This window comes from Gekko japonicus, unplaced genomic scaffold (assembly GCF_001447785.1).
Source record: "Gekko japonicus isolate JY-2015 unplaced genomic scaffold, Gekko_japonicus_V1.1 scaffold34, whole genome shotgun sequence".
NCBI classification, from domain to species: Eukaryota; Metazoa; Chordata; class Lepidosauria; order Squamata; family Gekkonidae; genus Gekko; species Gekko japonicus.
In genome coordinates this window covers 1,552,196-1,572,674 of record NW_015173673.1, presented here as the reverse complement: position 1 = coordinate 1,572,674, position 20,479 = coordinate 1,552,196, and the positions used below count along the sequence as shown (strand labels likewise).

Genomic DNA, 20,479 nt, shown 5'->3' with positions numbered 1-20,479 from the left:
TCATGTGCATGGATGCTACCTAAGACTTTAATGCTATGCCTCTTATTTTTAGTAGGAACCTTGGCTAGTTGCTCAGCATACAAGTATGGGCACGAGTGATGTACAAACATGGTTATATAAAAAGGGTGTTTGTAGCAGTAGCTGATCAACAGTTTTGGATTTCTGAACTGTGGCTCCTTTTCCCTCCATTTTTCATGGAGCTCTTTGCTGTCTCATTCATGGCTCTGTATCATTTCCCCCAGTCTTCCCTATCTGAGCCATGCTCTGTTGCATTAATCCCACATATATAGCCACATTGCTGCAATAATGATCCTGGCCTCTGGTTTGTCTGACTTTGTTACAGCCATGCCCATGCTCTGCCCCACCACCACCCACCACCCGTGTCCAAAAATACTTTTAAGGAGATCAGACAGGCTGTTGTTCTCTTAAATCCCTCCTGGGGACCCACTTTTGCCACAAAGACTGTAAGAGCCTTTCAGATTAATTCTCTAATAGGAAAAAAAACAACATTTCCCCCTTTCTGAGGTGGCACGTTAGCCTTCAGAAAGTAACTGCCCTTTTGGTGACCCATCCACCCTCTCCTTTGCATCCTTTCTTTCCCAAATGCTTTTAAGGCTCTTCCTTGCACAGATTATAAATCATCATATCAGGAGGCAGCTTGCACATTTTTCAGTTTGCTACAAATAGTAACATACAGATGGTATGCAAAGAAACGGAGGTGTGTAGAGGCATACGTTTGTGTGTGTGTGTATATATATGTGGTGATCAGCCGGTGTTAGGTTTATTTGTCCACACCCTTCGTTATGGAAGGTGAGGTACATGCTGGCATGAGTGTATGCAACATGTCTTCAATCTAAGGAATATTTATTCTGTTCCTGTTATAAATAGCGGGAAGGTCAAGTTTTCTGTGCCTCTAGTGTAATCGGAGCTGGCCTTGAATCATTCCTGGAGTAGTTGTGAAGTGGGTTTCTTGTACAGATGACAGGGAAGAGTAGATGATTGTGCAGTGATGTTATTAACCCCACCAGTGGAGTTTAGACACAATCACAGGGGTTGTCTTGGTGCCTTTGGCTATTCGTACTGTTTGCAAAATGTTTCTCTGATACTATGGGCATGTGCGAAGTATCAATGTAGTGAAGGAAAGGGGGGAAGATGCCTGGTTGGCTTGGGTTCCCTACATGTGAGCATCAGTGTAGAATTTTATGGAAAGAGGAAAAATGATTAGCACTTGAGGTCTGACTACAGTTTATTTGCTTGGAAGTACATGAGGGCAGAGGGAAGGAGAGGACCTGAAGTGGGAGGTGGCTGGCCTGAATTCAGAAGCATGTTTGACTAATTTGGTGAATGAAACAGCTGCACAGTACATTTGTACGTCTGAGAAGGTATGTGAGGGCTCAAGACTCTCCTGCGTCCTGGTTTCCTTCTGTCACTGGTTTCCAAAAAGGGATTCATGCCACTGACGAGATCTGCTTTTGTTCCTCGTGCTCACCTTCCGTGTCTCCCATCAGTGGCTGCCTCTTCTTCAGTTCCCGGTGGTACTTAGCCATGAGAGATGCATAGATACAGCCATACGCGGCTGCCACCACCATCATGATACACACAATGCCGCAGACCACCCCAGCTATGATGACGGTGCCAATTGCCCTGCGCACACTGACGGGCCTGTATCTTTGTTTCTGGGGGCAACCCACAGTGGGCTCCTCGTCTGCTTCCAGGCTTGTTTTAGGCTTGGTGGCAGTTGTGCTTCCCTTACTGCAAGGAGGGCCAACATTGTCCAGAACTGTAGAGCTGTTCTCATCCTCCAGCTGGGAACAGTAGTTAAACATCTCCATGGGCACCATGCGCATATCCTTCCCCCGCAGCTCCTTAGGCAGGGTACATGCCAGCTGGTCTATCTTTCCTCCTAATACCACAGGACAAAAAAGAAAAGAAAAGAAGAGGGGGGTTAGTACAATCTTGTGGTGTGAAACGACATCATGTTCAGTGCAATAATTTATTCCAGTACAGTTGTTACACCTGAACACTTTGATATATTAGGGCCGTCTCCCTTTCTTCAGCTAAGAAATTAGACACTATGTGTCAGGAACTGCAAAATTATGGAATGAATCACTGTTAACAGTGAAAAATTTGCCATTAGCCAAGGGATTCAACCAGGTTTTCCTTTATTGCTTCCAAATTATTTGGGCCAATTGTGCCAGCTCTTCTGGAATAACTAGACCCCCTTGAATCCTTACAAACAGATGTGATAATCTGGGTACAGAGGAGGATCCCCTGAGACTTAACTCCCTGGCCTGTATGATAACGGAGAAGACAGAGTATAATTTATTTGAAAGCATTGGAAGCATTTAGGTAGGTGGCCGAGGGCTTAAGGGTGACATGTGACAGAGTCTAAAGTTAGAAAGAACTGTTTGGGGGAAATATGCCACTGGACCTGGACCAGGGCCTGACAGCTTAGCCAATTTCCTAATGCTGTTTCCCTGGCCCTCTTGCTACCAGTAGTGTGAACATTTTCAAGGGCACAGAAATTCTGCCTGTGCAGCTGGCATAGGGTGGGACTTCTAGCTGGAGAGAGGTGCCAGAATTATTTGTGGCTGGATGAGAGTCTTCGGCATCTTTCTTCTCCAGCAGATCACTCTGTCCCTCTCGTTGTTTCAGCACAATGCAAGAATGCTGTAGAAATTGCAGTCGATTGGGCTTTCTGCTTATTTTTCAGTAGCTAAGCTTTAAGAATGAAGATACTCTTTTGGCCCAAAACTCAGGGCAAGTTAAGAAAAACTACAAACATAGAGCATGAACATCATTTAAAATGTAACCTGGACCAAATGGTATTGCCGCAGTTACAGGTTTTGCTGAAGTTCTGCTGAAGGCCCATTAGCAGTTGGTAATATAAATGCTTAACATTTCCTTAAACAATAATATCAAAGCATATTGTCAATTAACTCAGAAGTTGCCAAAGAAATTGCCTGTAACTGTTGAGATACATGCAACTGAGACAGTTTTACAAATGAGAAATCTTTGGGTAAAGTGGTAGTAAATGTTCTGCAGGCCCTTAGCTACCAGAGGCATGGGGGGGCGGGGAATGCCCCCTCTCTGAGTTCACAGCTTTCTTTTTTTCTTTCTTTTTTAAAAAGCAACTCTCTGGCCTTTTCCGTTGTGAGGATATAAAGAGAAACGTGCAAGCAGTTTGTGTTGAAATTGCCTAGGAAAGAATGGGAGAAGGGAAGCTGTAAGATAATGGAAACTGTGTCAGTTATTCCCTTCCTGACCAAATTCATTCTTGTCTCCTTTGTCCCATAACTTTTCTCCCTGGGCCCTTTGCTTATTTCATGTTTGTTTCTGTCCTCTAGTATCCACAATGACAGGTGGGACTACTGGAAAGAAAACTGAAATTATACTATTTGAGGGTTGCAGCCTCTGTTTGCAGTAGGGAATTTGCCTCAGGAGTAGGTGGGGCTGTGGGAGGGGCAACAGGAACAGAAAAATGAATGCTGAGTTTCACTTAGCTTGCTGGAGTTCACCTGTGTGAAAGAATGGGGGCCTCTGAGTTTGTGCTGAATGTCTTTTACGTTGCTGTCAAACTCATCTCATCTCTTCCATAATCTGGGACTAGGGCTAAATAGATGAGGGATAATGCTCAGGAACCTTTCACTACAGAACCTTTCACTACAGAGATTATCTGGCACTTCAGAAGGCCAGAAGGTTGAAGTGATATAATACCCAAACAACTTCTCAACGCAGAAAGACAAGGAACTAAATAAACTGAAATCAGGAATAATCTTGCTGTGATTGCAAACACTCTACACATGTGGAGAGTGTTTCCCCCTCATCGTGCTGTACACACACACATATACTAACATGTAATTCTGCTGCAGGGGGTTACTTGCAGGCAGATGTAACTCTGGAATCTTTCATTTTACTCATTTAAGCACTGACTAGTTTCCAACTCCCCTGGCCCATGGTTTTCCCTAACACTGTTTTGAGTCTTAACCCCCCTGGCCCAGTGACAATATCTTATGAGAAGTACATAGATAAAATATGGGAAACTTGTTGTTTCAAGTTGTCATATGATAGCCCCCCCATGGTTGCTAGGATTCAGGCTTAGGTACCATGACTCAAATTTGGGTGCTCATTTTCAGCACCTCATGGTGACTTAAGATCTAAACTTTTGGGGCTCATGAACCACACAACATGCTGGAATCTCAGAGCTGCCAGTTAGCCAACAAAATGTTTCCTTTTAAGATTTCTCTGCATGTCTGCTTGTGGTTATTACTCCAGATATAAATTGGAGATGGGAGCCAGCGATCTGGCACTAACAGCTCAGTTGCATTTTACATTTAGCACATAGTGTTCATTTTAAAAAAAATTAGCCTGATAAACAGCTCATCTTTTCACTGTGTGATTATAACTTTGTACATTCATAGATACCATGCGGTACAATAAGCAGCAGTTGTGGAACTACTACCATTAAAACTGCTGTTCCATCTGACATTGCCAGGTCCCACCCCATAGCATCACTGGTTCCTGTCCATGATATCACTGGGCCCCATCTGATGAGCTTCAGAGTTTGAGATGATGAGGACCTGCCAACCTGAACCCAGGAAACCCTGCTACCTTTCTTCAGGGTACAGTTATGCCCCTTTACCGTAACATTTCTGGCTACAGACCCGGTGTCCTGACTGTATTGAAGAAAATGTTAAATCCCCAGTGAATGAGTGGAGGCCAAAGTTTGCTTTGGGCATATTGCATGAGTCACGCTCAAATCTTAAGTGATCATAACCATATAATATAATCACTGGCTTTCCCCTTACTTTATTAGGTCTTCTAGAGCAGTAAAATTGCCTTTATTCAGAGAAATATCCAAATTCTTCTTTCACTGTAGCAACTATTCATTTCCTTGATCTTTTCCCCAGTGTGAAGATGTGTGACCAATGAGTTCACACTCCTCCTCTGGGGGTGGTGAATGACTGTCAGCACCTGGTAACAGGACTTTGGGTTGGAAGTGCCCTTTCAGCCAAACTACAGTGCACTGCTTTATGCTTTGTAGCATAGCACCACAGGATTATAACTGAGAATTAGAATTATAGAATTATGTACAAGAATTAGAATTTAGGTCATCCTGATCCGTCCACCTTTTCTAGCTGCTTCTTTTAGCCCTCCTGAGCCTGCAAAAGTTAGCAATGAATAACCTTTGGTAGGGAGATATGGGCCCGCTCCCTTAGGTACCCACCTCGATAAGAGAACCATTCCATCCAGTATTTGAAATCTCTCAGGTTGCAGTCACATTCCCAGGGGTTGTCTCCCACTTGCAACTGCTGCAAGCTAACTAATGGCTCAAAGGTCACCCTGTCCAAATTTTGCAAGCGGTTTGACCTGAGGGAGAGCCAGCGAAGAGAGGATAGATCATCGAAGATGCCAGAAGGGATTTGAGCAATGCCATTGATTGACAAGTCCAGCTGACGCAGAAGAGCGGTGTTTTGGAGAAGGTCTTTGTCCAAGCTCCTGATGCTATTGTTCCTCAACTGTAGCTCAGTGAGGTTCACTAAGTCTCTGAAAGCATTTTCGGGAAGTTGGTCTAAGAAGTTGTTTGAAAGATCCAGTCTCTGGAGAGCAGAAAGATTGGAGAAAGCTTGTCCTGGCAAAGTGCTTAGTTCGTTGTTGAGGAAAAGGAAGGTCCTGGTGTTTGTAGGAATGTCTACAGGGATGGATGAAAGTCCCAAACCACTACAGTCCACTTCCAGAGTACCACTGTTGCACTTGCAGGAGGAGGGACAAACAGTGAGAGACTCTGCTGCACAGAATGAAAGCCAACAGGCAAGCACTACAGGAGAGAAAGGAAACACAGATTAAACCAGTGGATTCATATATGAGTACTGTCTTACATTGTAGCAGGATTTGGAGTCGTCCCCCCCACAGCAGTATCCAGTGAGAAAAACTGACCTCCTGGCTTTTAGGGCGTTGAGCACAGTAGGTTATGTTTCTGTATAGGCAGGAAATTAGCCTCCCACACTTTCAGTTCTAGATTTATAGTTCACCTCACTGGCAAAGGTGCTAATTCTTTTAAATACCCCCCAAAGGTATAATAGGACTAAACTGATCTTCTTTGTAATGAAGTGAAATCCTTGTAGATATATCCTGGTACTTCCAGAAGGTTTCTCAACAGTGCAAGTTTTGTTTCACCCTTTCATCAGCTTTTGGGCTAAGGAATAAAGGAATAAACATCCTTATAGTGTCGTTGACAAGAAAGGTCAGCATATCCCAGAGGGCTTTGCTACTTGATGCCAGAGTGCTTTACTGTCAGAGGCATGATGAAGCAAAGCATTATGGGATTGGAAGCAAGAATAGACAGTTCCTTCTTAATAATCAGTTTCCATACAGAAAAGTTTAATTAGATACATTTAGTAAACATTAAAGAACAAATTATCTATGCAGTGTGATTTCCTGTGAAAGAGGAGTCCAGCTGCTCTATTTGGATGTATGTTTTGCTTAGCATTTAGATTTCTAAAATACAGTCCGTGCCCACAGGTCCCTGATGCATGGGTAATCATTAATAATTATCATATGGTCTTGTGTGTAATATAGCCAGGAGATCCTAAGATTATCTGGCAGCCAGAAGTTCTAGCTCTTTTAGCATTATTGCTAAAGCATTTAGCATTAGATGGTGAGCTAGACTTATTTTTTAGGCAAGAGAGGTTTCAGAGGTGGTTTTGCCATTGCCTGCTCCTGCATCATGACCCTGGTATTCCTTGGAGGTCGCCCTTCCAAATACTAGCCAAGGCCGACCCTACTTAGCTTTCGAGATCTGACGAGATCAGGCTAGCCTGGGCACGGGTGCATGGGTGTTGCAACCTGATAAAGGCAAGGAGACAATACAAAGCAGGACTCCTAACACAAGGTTTTGTTCTTCTCGCCTTCTTGCACACCCTGTTCTACTTTCTCCTCCATCTTTCATTTCTTTCTCTACTGTGTTGTTCTTCCCTTTCAGTACAGAGGGGTCTATTCCACCCAGAAACAGATGATGGTCTCCCTAATGGGACAGAGCCCTAAACATCAACAATGAAACTAAATACATCTATTCAAACATAACAATGGATGTAAAAACATATACCAAATAACACTATAGATGAAGGCCAAAAGAGGTGATAAGGTAGTCTGATATTAAATGTAGCATTGTTTCTTGAAAATCTACAAATAAAGCCTGGGAAGATAGACTACAATAGGCAAGAGTTTTGAAATTCCTAGGCCTCCAGAAAGAATGTCCTTTCATGAGTTCTCCAGAATGGAATGTTCTTTCTTGGGATTCTGTGATTTCACTTGATCTTAATTAAAAGGCAAACAAGAAAAGATCACAATCATGAAAGAAACATTAGTTGATCTCAGCTGGGGGGGAAATGAGTTTCAATCTGACTTCACCTTCTAAGCACACAAAATTAGATTGGAGTAGGCTTCCGATTTTTGGAGCAGCGATGGTGGATGCTCTCCCCAAACCACGGGAGAGCGATCCGCACACCAGCTGCTTGGAGGGGTGCCACCTCAAGTGACACCCCCATGGAGCCTTTGCGATAGGCTCCAGGCCAGAGGGCTTTTGAGGGGTAGCCTCTTTGATGGCATAATGCTGGAGAATCAAGGCTCCCCTCTGCCCTGATGGTCCAGTTGCTGTGTGGCCTTCAGGCACTAGCTGATTTGACTGGGACAAGTGCCGGAGATCGAGTAGAATGGTGTTTAGAATGAGCGAGGTCAGAGAAACTGATCGACAATGAACGTGAGTTCAAAATAAACCGAATTATTGTAAAAGCGGATTCCCCCCCCCAGTGATAAAAGAGATCGCTAAGAGGGACGCCTCTTATGCGAATGAACTGATAAGCGATACGAAGGGGGAGAGGGGAGGAAACACAACGAGTGTGTTTTGAGAGACTTACTTGATTATCGTCATCGTGGGGCAAATTTTTTGAGCCGGGAAGAAGCGTTAGAAACTGTAAACAAATCGGAGAAAATGACGGCCCAGCAGACAAAGTTGAAAACGAAACCACCGGGCAGTCAGAGTCCAAAACCGAAAGAGGGAGCAGACGTCATTAAACTGCTGGCGGATATGCTTAAGCCGGTGATGGAGCAACTCGATGGTATTAACCAGCAATTGACCGTGATGAATAAGAACTTTGCAGCTCAACAGCTCCAGCTGAATGAAACGGAGAAGAAAGTGGAGCAGGAAACTGAGCAAATTAAAGAGATAGACACCACAAGTAAGAAATTGAAGAAAAGAATGGGAGAAATGGAAATGAAGCAGAACTTCCAAGAAAATCATTTGTTGCAATTACAGATGGAAAAAGCTAACCTGATTCTCAGGTTCCAGGGAGTTCCTGAAGCAGAGAAGGAGGACCTGAGGAAGCTGCTTAGCAAGATCATCGCTCCAGTAATAGGCTTAACAGCGGATGAGTTAGTAAAAGAAATGGAGTTAGTCTATAGGGCATACTCCAATTATATTAAAAAAAATAGCCTTCCTGGAGAAATTGTGGTCAGATTCTCAAGAAGACAGACCAGAGATGCTATCTTAAAAGTGACATCAGCAACTCCACTGAAAATGGGAAATGTAATCATCAAGACCTTAAAAAACATTCCATTTGAAATTCGACAAAAGAGGGAAAACTATAAGGATTTAATTTCTTTCCTTCAAACCAATGGAATATTGTACAGGTGGGCGATCCCGGAGGGTGTCATCTTTAATATCAATGATAAAAGAGAGAAGATAGACTTCATTTTTAAAGCAAAAGAGTTTTTGTGGCGTCAGCTGGGAACGGAGGAAGAGCCCAAGGAGGAAGAAACGAAATCTAGTCACTCTGCCACCTCTGGAACGGAAGAGGACTCTGCTGCAGAAACGGGTGCAGGTGCTGCCAGAGTTGTATACGATTTTAGAGATGGAAAGCCGAAGTAAACGCAGAAGGACTCATAAAATAGCCTCTGAAGCGAAGAATAAGAAGATGATCAGAAAGTTCTCTCATTAACACATAAATATTGAAGCTGAGACAAACAAGAATTCTACAAGTATATTGTGATATTAACACTTATAGTATTAACACTTATACTAACAGGGATAAGATCTCCTCCTCTTGGGGTTTTAGTTTAGTGTGGTTATCTATCCTTTATCCCTAGATGTAGTCCACTCCCTAATATTTTCTTTGTAGTTTTGTAGTTTATTGCTAAAGAAAAATATCCCTCCGGGGGTTTAAAAAAAATAAATAGATTGGAGTAAATTCCAAAGTCACTGAATGTGAATGTGGGATTGAATATCACTGCCTAACGTGGCCATCCTTTTCTTCCAGTAAATCCTGCTTTTGGCTCCTCTGTTATTTTCTGTTCTTTGTCTCCAGATTCACGTTTCCAAATGAGTTTTGGTATTAGATTTGTGAGATAATGGTGGCGGTGAAGTCATTTAAAGTTCAGAATAGAATCTAATTTGTAGGACAAGTTGTCTCTTCCATTGTGCACAGATGCTCGTTAGTGCTCTTGCTCTCCTAACATAAGTTATGGCTCAGGTAGCATGGCCCAAAATTAGAGAAGTCTGTACTTTCAGACCTCTTATTTGCCTTGATATCAAGCACAGGTCAGGATCAGCAGTGGATGTTTGGTGCCCTGAAAACAGATCTTGGCACCAAAGCAGACAGTCTGGCTGGAGGTATCTAATTCCACTCAAGGCATGAATGTAGGATGGTGCTTGAAAGAACAAGAGTGAAGGAAAGCTGACATGAGTCACTCAGGTGATCCTGATTTTATGGATGCTTGACAGAAGTACAATATTAATAATACAGTGATATCTGTGATGATGAGATAACATTTAGCGGAAAGGTGAGAATATGTCAGGAAAGGTTATACGGGTGACACTTTTCTCTGTGTGTTTCATTACTACCTTCTTCTCAGCTAGCCCCTGTCCGAGGATACCACCATTAATGATTAAATGTCAACATGACCTCCAGGAATATGGGTGCAAGATGTACCCAGAATTTAATTTACACTGACTCTAGAGGTGACAGGGTGATCAAAAGAGTTTCATTCCTTATGTTACCAGAAAACATCAGTTCCGATATTATCAATTGTGCAAAAACAATGCTAAGGCCACAGTGTGGTTTGGTAGGGATTTCAGATACATGATCTGAAAAGCCATTTTATTTGTGGCTGCTCAAGGGGGCAGCTAGATAGAATGTTGTTTTCATCCAATGAATAGCAGAAGCTAAACAATAGTCTAAGTGAAATATTCAGCATACTGTATGCTCTTATGTCAAGAAAAGATAACGTTACTTTGTGGGGGTGTTCAGAACTCTAGTAAGATGATCCAAGAATATAAGATTAGTCTGGGGCTCAGTGGCATTTAGAGTAAATAATTGATAACAGCAATCTAGGAGGCAAGGGCATATAACAAAGGCGAGGCTCCTGGGCAAAAGGAAAGAGTTCACTCAGCAGATTCCATTGGCATCTTGCATTCTGACCCCTGGTCTTACTTTTTGGTGAGAGTCTATACCCCCCACTCAGCTTTAGCTGCATGTATCCTCATTAATGTAAAGGGCCCTTTTCATAATGTACTGCAGAGATTGTCTGGTGGTTCATTGAAGTACATTTACCCTCCCTTTATTTCTACTGCTCCTGCTAGGGAGCCTCTGCATTTTTAGAAGAGTGAGCTGATGCTCCAGCAGGGATTCGGCTTCATTGAGAAGCAAGTAAAATAAATTCATTTAGAAGCTGTAAATGGGACAGAAGAGTGCAGGTATGCATCCATTTTAACTTCGTGCTCTTGTTCCACCACTATGCCTGATTACTTAACAATTCTTTAACATCACAACCTCTTCAATTTCACACTGCCAGAATCACCAAAAACAATAGCTTCAGGGATTCAGTCCTTAATTTAACATAGATGGTTTCCACAGTTGATATCATGTGGATGTTAGCCCCTTGGGCATTTTTAACACTTGTGACTATCATAAATGTTCAGCCAGGGCCGGCTCACCTGCTAGGCGAATTAGGTGTTCGCCTAGAGCGCGAGCCCTGGATCGGGGGGGCCCTCACCACCGCCAAAAGCCCCCCCCTGCCCCAGAGTGAGTCCCGGGCGCCACAGGGGTGGAGGAGCGGGTCCCACTGCCAAAAGCCCCCCTGCCCCAGAGTGAATCCCGGGAGCCGCAGGGGTGGAGGAGTGGGTCCCGCTACAGGCTTGCCTGGAAAGAGGTGCACCCATGGTGCCTCCCCTCCAGCCCCAGGCCGAAGGGACTCACCGCCACCACCGCCAGCAGGAGCAGCAGCAGCAGTGGGACCCCCGGCCTGGGTACAGGAGGCAGCGTCACAGCTCGCCTGCTCTCCCCCCTCCCTCCTTGGGGGCGGGCGGACTGGGCGGAAGCTCCCTGAGAGCGGCACATCTAAGCGCCATCGGAGGAGGCTGCCCACCTTCTGGCGCTTCCCGGCCCAACCGCAGCAGCAGCAGCACCCCCTCCCTCCCTCCTTCCCACCCACCTAGGGTCGGCAGCTGGCAGGCTCTGGGGCAGAAGGGCAGCCTCTGACCAGATGCCGCAGCTGCTCTTGGGTCCGGGCAGCAGGGCTCAGTCGCCGAAGGAGGGAGGGAGGACTGGCCTGTCTGTCTCCCTTCGGGGAGGGGCTACCATTTGCCTGCCCGCTGGAACTCCCCGCGTGAGTGAGCCCCACCACGTCATCCTCGCCTTGGCCAGTGTGCCTGGCCGTGCGCTCCCCCTCCTCCTCTCGGTTCCAGGGCTGGGTGGGAGGGCGCGGGGCACCCGAATTGGCTGCCGGGCTGGGCCAGACAGTGCTGATTGTGCTGCTGCTGCCACCCGCCAAGGAGGGCTGCTCGTCCCCACTGTCAAAGCTGAGAGGGCGCGGGTGCACCGGGCAGTGAGCACTGGTGAGTCTTGCAGCCTCTCCACCCGCACCCCCTCCCTTACCTGGCCACTTTGGGGCACCCGGCCAGGCTCTTGCGGCGCCTCTGCTCGGCGGGGGCCGAGGAACTGTGCCGGGACCCCCTGGACAAGCTCACCTGGGGGGGCACCACAAGGTAGCCCCGCCTAGGGCGCGAAAATACCTCGGGCCAGCCCTGTGTACAGCACAGTAGAGGACCAGTTCTAATTTGAATTACAGTCTTCAAAAATGTGACTATTGAATGGTCTGGTGAACACATGGCACTGATTGATCAACAGATGTGGTCTTTGGGATGTACTGAAGAAGTGTGCATGCACATGAAGGCTTATACCCCGAATTAAGCTTTGTTGGTCTTAAAGTTTCCACTGGACTCAAACATTGTTCTATTATTGGCATTGATCATCTTTAACATAGCACCAGGGCTTTCATGTGGCCTTTCCTGCTCTACAAAGTAGTGGGTGTGGAATTTTTTGATGAGGGCAGAATTAATCTTTGCACCAGTCTGCAGTACGCATTTTCCAGTGTCATCATGCAAATGTATATATTTTTTTAAAATGTTGATTGACCACCAAGATGTCTGGTCATTTCCCACTTCCAACCCATTGGAACAAGAACCCTTGAATACATATTAATCATTGTATTGCTACTAAACACTGTATCTTTTCTCTCTGTCACTACATCTCTTATCCCTTATTGCATATCCCCAAATTTGAAAGCTAGGGTGGAATCCTCACTATTAAAATGGAAACATTTTGATTTCTTTACCATTATTTAGGTTGCAGAGACTGACTTTGTTTTGCTACTAAACACTGTATCTTTTCCCTCTGTCACTACATCTCTTATCCCTTATTGCATATCCCCAAATTTGAAAGCTAGGGTGAAATCCTCACTATTAAAATGGAAGCATTTTGATTTCTTTACCGTTATTTAGGTTGCAGAGACTGACTGCTTATATAATAAATAATCTTTCAGGTGAGCAGTACTTACGGCTAGCTTCTCTCCATCTCGCAGAAAGTGTATTTCTCCACCAATAGCCTCCACTCAGAGACAACATGATGGTCACTGTTTTTCCCCACGGTGTCTCGTGCCCGCCAGCCAGGCTGGCGCACACTGTTGCAGGCAGAACAGTCTGGTTAATCTGGAAGACAAAAACATAGGAAAGAATGGCAGTTGACTCTCTAATAAAATTATACTTCAGTGAAGTTAGCTGGCCTAATGCAGGGAGGCATCTTACTAGCAGGAGAGGTGAGGCGTGTTTAAAAAGTAAAAAACAAACAAACCTGCCCAAACACAACATTTGCAAGGGGGGAGGAATGCCTTCATGTTAGTTGTGTGTACCACATGCAGATTTCCTAGAATGGTGACACCAGTTGTTCTAGGAAGCCTTTTTTGAAATGTTTCCCAGTAGGTAGTGGTGGTGGACAACCAGATAGAGTCAGGCAGATCATGGAGTTGGCTGGAGGGACCAGCAGCAATGCTAAGACCAGCCCTGCCAACTCACCGACATGACATAACCAAATATTAAGCAGGGAGCCCAGATTACCAAGCAGGAGATTTCACAGCCTAAATACATAAACTAAACAAAGATCGGCATTGTGGGTCCATGGGTGGGGTTCAAGTGGTACTGCTGATCAATGAACACACCACAAACAATAACCCATATGTGTCCATGACATTCCCTGGAGCCATGTTCCTCACAGCAACTGCAATAACAGTGATTTTTCTACCTGAAGTGTTGCATTTTCCCAGATCCAAAATATTTTAGTTTTAAGCATGGAGAAAATACAGATGCAGCCTTGAGGGAAGATGGGCATACCATGTACAGCTAATGAGAAACAAATGTGCACTTAGGGAAGGGAAGCTGCACTTTACTCTCTGACATTGTAAGCTGGAAGAGTGTTGGCATAATTTTTTTCTTTTGCCCAATCACCTGCCTGCACAGTGGAAAGCACCAAAAACCGGGGTGTGGGGGGAGGCCTTAGAGGAAACATTTGAATTTTCTGTATTCCTATTTATTTGATTTTTGAGCTAGTTGTTCAGTCACACAGTCGAGTCCGACTCTTCACAACCCCATCGACCACATCATGCCAAGCCCTTCTGTTTTTCGTTGTCCTCTGGAGTTTGCTCAACCGGTCATTTGCCACTTCCGGACTGGTGTGTTATACACAGGACTGGTTATCAGAAATTGATTGCCACCGAGGCTAAAGCCATCCAAAGCCAGCCCTTCTTTTCTCACTAAAAATGCTGCCTTGATCCCAGGCCTCACAAGCCATGATTACACAGCAGCGTCTTTAGGAGTTGTACCTTCTTTGTCAGATACTATGTTGTACAGGATCTTAGGTGCCCCTTTTCTGTTCAGACAGCCACCCACCAGTTAATTTGAAACATCAGACAGGCTTAAGCCAGCCTGGAAGCTAACCCTTCTGAGTTGGTTGCCCTGCTGTTTAATCCCTGGTGCTCCCAGGGAATCACTGGGAAGAAGGAGCCATTCTGGTGCTCAGAGGCACCCGAATTCACACTCGCATGTTCATCAATTGATGATTCAGAATATAAATGACGACTCACACGTATGAACTGATCGAACAGCAAAGGAAGGGAGTCGAATGTCACTTTGGAATAAATGCTTTTCATGGAGTCAGTTCACACAATCAGCTGCCCATCACCAAGGATACAGTAATCAAGTGGAGGGAAAGCCAGCGATATATACATGTTTGAAGCAGCCCTGCACATTTCCAAGGCATTCAGAGCACTCCAGCATTCAATACAAGTTCCAAGTTCTGAGCCCAGACTGTGTCACTTGACCTGCTGATTTCCTTTGGTCAGCTGTGATGCCACATCAGCACTGCATGGCTTGCAGGAGGGGTGAGATACACTGAAAGCAGTGCTGTAAAGCCCCTGGGGGAAAATAATAAGAGGTGAACCAATGTGCCCCAAGGAACAGACTTGGGTTGCTTGTGCTGCCAAGCTTCCTTCCCCTCTCATCCCTTCGGGTGTCCACAGGGGTATGATGCCCATTACAGGGATGCCCATCTCCAACATGGGGCTATGGGGATCTTAATTGTGCAGCAGCTCAAAAGCCTAGAAACGAAAAGCAAGATGTGGGGGGGGGGAATTATATTTGAATAAAAGAGGGAGGGGAGTGAGCATTTAAATCAGACCCCCCCCCCCAAGATGATCAGCGGTCCTCTGCTGATAAGCCACCATGACAACAGGTTCTCTCCCTGCCCTTCAGCTGCCAAAAGCAGGGAAGGAATGGGAGGGAGGGGCCACTGTTTCTTAGAAGCACCGTTCACAGCTCCTCCTTCTGTTGTTTTAGGTTCAAGCAGGGTAGTTTTGCAACCCACCCACCATTAGCTTAGCCCGGCAAGAATTCCCACTAGACTCGGACTTCTCCCACTCACCCCCTCCTTCCCCATCCCTCCCGCGCCTGCTCCTGGAAGATGTTATGTCTTCCTTTTGGCTTTATTTTTAGATTTGTATAATATGCCCGAAGCTCGGTCCATGTCCGTCACTTTCCCCTCCTCCTCCTGTTCTTACCTCCCCTCATTCATTTATTTTGATGGGCAATCAAATCCTCCCAAAGGCTCTTAAATTCACACAGCACAGAGGGCGAGAGGATTTGGTGTGGTCTGCGAAAGCTGTTGAGAGATAATCTCACAGGAGGATGCTGAGGTGAAAGATATTAAGAACGTTGACAAAAGATCACCCCTCCACACACACAAACACACAACACACCCCATCTTCCCCAAATAAAACTGAGCCGGAATCTCTCCTGGCACTAAAAGCTTCTCACCCCCTTGTGCCTGCCACAGCTCAGGGCTTCCACCCCACAGCTCTTTGCCAGTCCCCAAAGCAGCCTTGAAAAGAGCATTCTTTCCTCTCCTCTTCTTCAGAGCGACGCAGGAACACTTACCGGGCAAGACTCTGCTTCCCACCTGGTCTCTAGCCAATTCCACCTTCTTCCCTCTCTCTCTCTCTGCCTCCTTGACTCCCAGCAAACAGGCTTGCTCGTCTCTCAGTCTGTGTCCTATTTAACTCCCCTACCCCACAGGAACCAGCGGCAGAGTTAAGCTGACAGCCACAGAGACTTAGCCGGCTGCTCTGGATGGCTGGGCTAGAGAGTTGATCAGTTTCAAATCCTGTTGTAGAATGATCCTGTCCTTCCCTAAGGTATTAGGAACTGCCTGCCACTCTCTGCCTCTCCTCATTCCCACCCCCGTTACTCAGCCTGGCTTTGCCTAGGTCATTGTGGACCGCTCTGATGCTCTAGATATCCCATCTCCAGTGAGAGCAAAAGGAGTGCATTGTCCAAAAGAAGATTTAAGGCTTCCTGCTATAACTGCCTGTGGTGAGAACTTTATTCAAGGCAGAGGCAGTGGTTTGTTTTTCAGGATTAAATTTCTAAATTCTCCAAAAGGCAGGTGCTGGGCTGTAAGCCTAACTGGATGTCATGCAAACCGCTCAGCTAGAGTCTTTCTCCCTTAATGGTACCCATGTTGTGAACTGTTCCTTTGGGATGGTTCACATATATATGTTCAGCATTTCATGGTTATAATTTGCATGTGTGAATGGGCCATAAGACACCTGGAACTTTCATACACTCTCAAACATAATTTCAGTAGCTCTCACACAGTATATATTAATAAATCAAATGTAGAGAAATCAGCTGATCTCTCTCTCTGTCTCTCTCTGTCTCTCTCTCTCTGTGTGTGTGTGTGTGTGTATGAACCATCCTCTAGTGGAAAGGGAAAGGCACTCTGTGCATGTTCCAAGGCGGTATCTTAACTTCACATATTCTGGGCTTGTGCCTTTGCCTTAAAAACAGGATCCACCACTGAGTCCTGGTAAATCCCAGCTCAGATTAAGCCCTGGGCAAATCTTAATTCAGGCACTCCTGAGGTTAATCCCAGAGTCTGTTTTCACTGCCCTGAAACTTGAAGAAAAAAGTGGGTAATGGCTGCTTCTGAGCAAGGGCAAAGTGCATTTCCTTTATCAATGAGTAGGGTTGCCAACTCTGGGTTGGGAAATACCTGGAGATTTGGGGGTGGAGCTTAGCAAGGGTGGGGTTTGGGGAGGGGAGGGACCTCAGCAGGGTATAATGCCATAGAGTACACCCTCCAAAACAATTTTCTCCAGGGGAACTGATCTTGGTCAATTGTAATAGCGGGAGGTCTCTAACTACCACCTGGAGGTTGGTGACCCTATACATGAGTAATGACAAGATTACATTGACACCCCCCCCCCCACACACACACAGTGCATCTCTGGTCTGTTACAGGGTCTGACTATCAGTATCTTTCAGTTTGGCAGTTAAGTACTGATTATGCTTCTTGGAGTTTCCACTTTTTTCCTGAGAGGAAATCCAACCCTTTTATTAAAAAAAAAAGTTCAAATCAATTTTATCAAGATTCATTCCAATGCAATGGTTTATCTGGAACACATTATGCACAATTAGCAATAATTTGAATTATAATATTGAGCTATCATAATTAATAGATTCTTGCATCCATCATCCGTTTCATCTATCACTCATAATTACTACTATATTGCTAAAAGGCCTGAGTCCAGAATTATAGTGATCGTCTTCCGACAAATTCATTTGTTGCAGAATACAACACATGAATTCCATCTTTTTTACTCCATCTAACTTTAGAATTCTACCATCTCTCAGTCTGATCAGATAGGCAATTTACATCATGCAAAAAATATCCAGTGCTTTACAGAGCCACACTTTCACAGCTAGGAAAGTATTTGGGTTCTAAAATTGTTCAGTGAATATTTTTGCAACTGTTAGGAAGTTAAAGATCTATTTCTCATGTTTTTGTTTTACCAACATCTTTTAGAAGCCTCATCAAAATGGAACTGGTAGACGCAAAACCATTATCTTCAATTATTCTAGTTATTTCTGTCCAGATAGCTAGAATCTCTGTGCTGTTAATAGCTGCATGGCAAGCAGAAATTAAATTGTTATATATTTTTTCTGGAATAAAACTGCATGACAGAGCTGCATCTGATCTGCACTTGTTGAATTCCTGTAGGAATTAAAACTCCACAGTTTTTTTGTATTTTTTTGTGTGTGTTTTTGAGGGGGGAGGAGGTGGCAACTCTGTTCCTCACTCTGCAGTATCCCCTATGTAACATTCCTCCCCCGTCATCCATGTGAGCATTTAGGACAAAAGACGCAGGGCATGCACCAAGGTATCTCTGACCCCTGTGCACCTGAATGGGAACTGAGTGTCTAGATTGAGTTCAAATTCTGATACAATCAAGGCTAATGATACAGTGGCATGAACTAGACACCCCAGCACAGAGCAGACTGTGGCTTTAAAGCCCTAACCCAGGGGTGGCCAAACTTGATTAACGTAAGAGCCACATAGAATAAACGTCAGATGTTTGAGAGCCACAAGGCATGAACACACATGTTCTAATTGAAAAATATGCAAATTTGCATATTAAATTAAATTAAAGAGACAAATGTCTTCTTTGAGCCGAACCAGTCTGCTGGTGTGGCGGGGCTTGGAGAACACATTTAAGTTTAGATGGGGAAGGAGGGGAGAAAGAAAGAAAGGTGGAAAGAAAGTGGAAAGAAAGCAAATAGATGGGAGAGGGAGTGAGAGATGGAAAGAAAACAACTTTAAATGTGTCCTCCAAGCCCTCCCCCTGCCGAATGGCGGCTTGGAGAAGGGGTTTAAAGAGACACATGCCTTCTCCAAGCCAGCTGGAGGGGGGGGACTTTGAGAACACATTTAAAGTTAAAGTTGCTTTCTTTCTCTGCTTCCCCCCACCTCAAGCCTACCCAGGGAGGGGAACACTGGGTGGGGAAGGGAAGACCAATCGGGGAGGGCATGCCTCCCTTTCACTTCCCCAGCTGCCCTGCCAGGAGCCACACAACATGTGTGAAAGAGCCACATGTGGCTCCTGAGCCACAGTTTGGCCACCCCTGGCCTAACCCATACTGCCATCTCAAATGGTTGAGTTTATAAGTTACTCATTACTTGTAAGTTAATCATTTAAATGTATAGTCATATGTCTCTGAACAGACACAGAGGGTATAAATGTAGAGAAAGTTAAGTGTAACATAAGGCAACGGTCATAGGCTGCAGTCCCTTGCAATCAGATGGATGTGCTTCTGAGCAATTCTTTTTTTAATCTTTATTTTTTAATTTTGAGATTTTTATTCTGCCCTCCCCAAAGCGGGCTCAGGGTGGATCACAAAAAAATGAGTGTAAGACTCATTGCAATAAAACCATAATTAAAACAATACACAATAAAATTGCACAGGTAGCAACACTTTCATATAAGTCTGTTGGGGCCACAAAGTGGAATCAAATAGGCCCTTTCAGCAGGCTGGGAACTAGAATAGGGAGGCCAACTGAGATGGACAACTGCCACCTCACCCAAAGGCCTGGCGGAACAGCTCCATTTTGCAGGCCCTGTGGAACGGTAGAAGGTCTTACAGAGCCCTGTAAGATGGTGATTCCACCAGGCCGGAGCCAGGGCAGAAAAAGCCCAGTCCCTGGTTGAGGCTAAGCGGATGTCCTTTGGGCCGGGGGTAATTATGTGCAGGATCTGAGTGCAATTCCTTCGGGAATTTGTTGTGATTGTAATATAACCCTCCCCTTGCACCTAGGCTCTGTGGGGGCTGGTGGTGGGCTTGCTTTTTAGATAGGGGATTGGATAAGAACTAGTTCTATGGACCTTTGAGACTCTGTGGTAATAACAGCCCAATCCTAAACATATATTTCAGAAGCAAATTCTGCCTAGTTCAGTAGAATTTACTAGGATGGTTTCAATTTTAAGTGTGGTTAGTAGATGGGATGTTCTATAGAGCTCAACAGAGATTTATTTCTGAATATGTATGATTATTAGTATTTTATGGCCAGTGTGCTTAGGATGGTTGCACCGCATGTGATTTTCCTTGATTATGATTCATGGGTATAGGTTTTCTCCATATTAGTAACTATAAAATGGAATATAATATTAAACCATGTAAAATTTATTGGCTCATGTTATATCCAGCCAGATAGATAGATGAATTGGCACTCAAAGTCATTCACATATTTATGTGCAGATATAAAAAAACCACAACTTTTTGTTTGTGTGTGTATGTGTGTTATAGTCTTTAAAAGGAAAAGTTTGGCACACAGTTGGTTCTTTACCCTCTGGGTTGAACAGTTATTTTGCAGATGGATGCCAGCCTAAGTACTGAGATTAGAGGAAGACATCCTCTTCTTTTTAAGAGAGCTGAAGGTGCTTTGTGAGACCATCACTTCTGAAACTGTGTCTTTTCTGGTAAAACAGGTTGTGCAGGATTTTAAAACCAATCAAAACCCGTTTATGAGAAGCAAAAGTGAAATGCGTGTATAGCCCATGAGAAAAGAAACCTCTTTTTCAAGTTGTTTTTAACCCCTTTGAGAACTGTCCATCTCCATCTTAAAGCCCAAACCACACAAAACTATGGCAGCCTTTTCGTTTGACTCCTGGCCCTCCACAGCCGCATTTAAGAGAGGATGGGGCATCTGATTTTTATAGCTAAAGGGATACACAGGGAAAGTGACTTGAACCATTTCTGTAT

At 44.7% G+C, this 20,479-nt stretch overlaps 2 protein-coding genes across 2 annotated transcripts in view; one reads left to right on the top strand and one right to left on the bottom strand.

Moving 5' to 3' along the window:
- The window catches only part of CACNA2D4 (calcium channel, voltage-dependent, alpha 2/delta subunit 4), a 251,208-nt gene that overhangs the window by 152,420 nt on the left and 78,309 nt on the right, over positions 1 to 20,479 (top strand). The gene's annotated exons all lie outside the window — the stretch shown is intronic.
- On the bottom strand, positions 558 to 12,958 carry LRTM2 (leucine-rich repeats and transmembrane domains 2). Its single transcript, XM_015422890.1, has 3 exons — positions 12,892 to 12,958; positions 5,228 to 5,818; positions 558 to 1,903 (listed from the first exon to the last, which is right to left on the bottom strand). Exons 1-3 carry the CDS (start codon positions 12,956 to 12,958, stop codon positions 1,449 to 1,451), a joined length of 1,113 nt encoding a protein of 370 aa, XP_015278376.1. The 3' UTR covers positions 558 to 1,448.

Coding starts and splice junctions, on each gene's coding strand:
- LRTM2 (XM_015422890.1), bottom strand. CDS start 12,958: ATGTTGTCTCTGAGTGGAGGCTATTGGTGGAGAAATACACTTTCTGCG. Junction 5,819..12,891: donor GAGATGGAGAGAAGCTAGCC/GTAAGTACTGCT, acceptor TCTCTCCTGTAG/TGCTTGCCTGTTGGCTTTCA. Junction 1,904..5,227: donor GGAATGGTTCTCTTATCGAG/GTGGGTACCTAA, acceptor CTGTGGTATTAG/GAGGAAAGATAGACCAGCTG.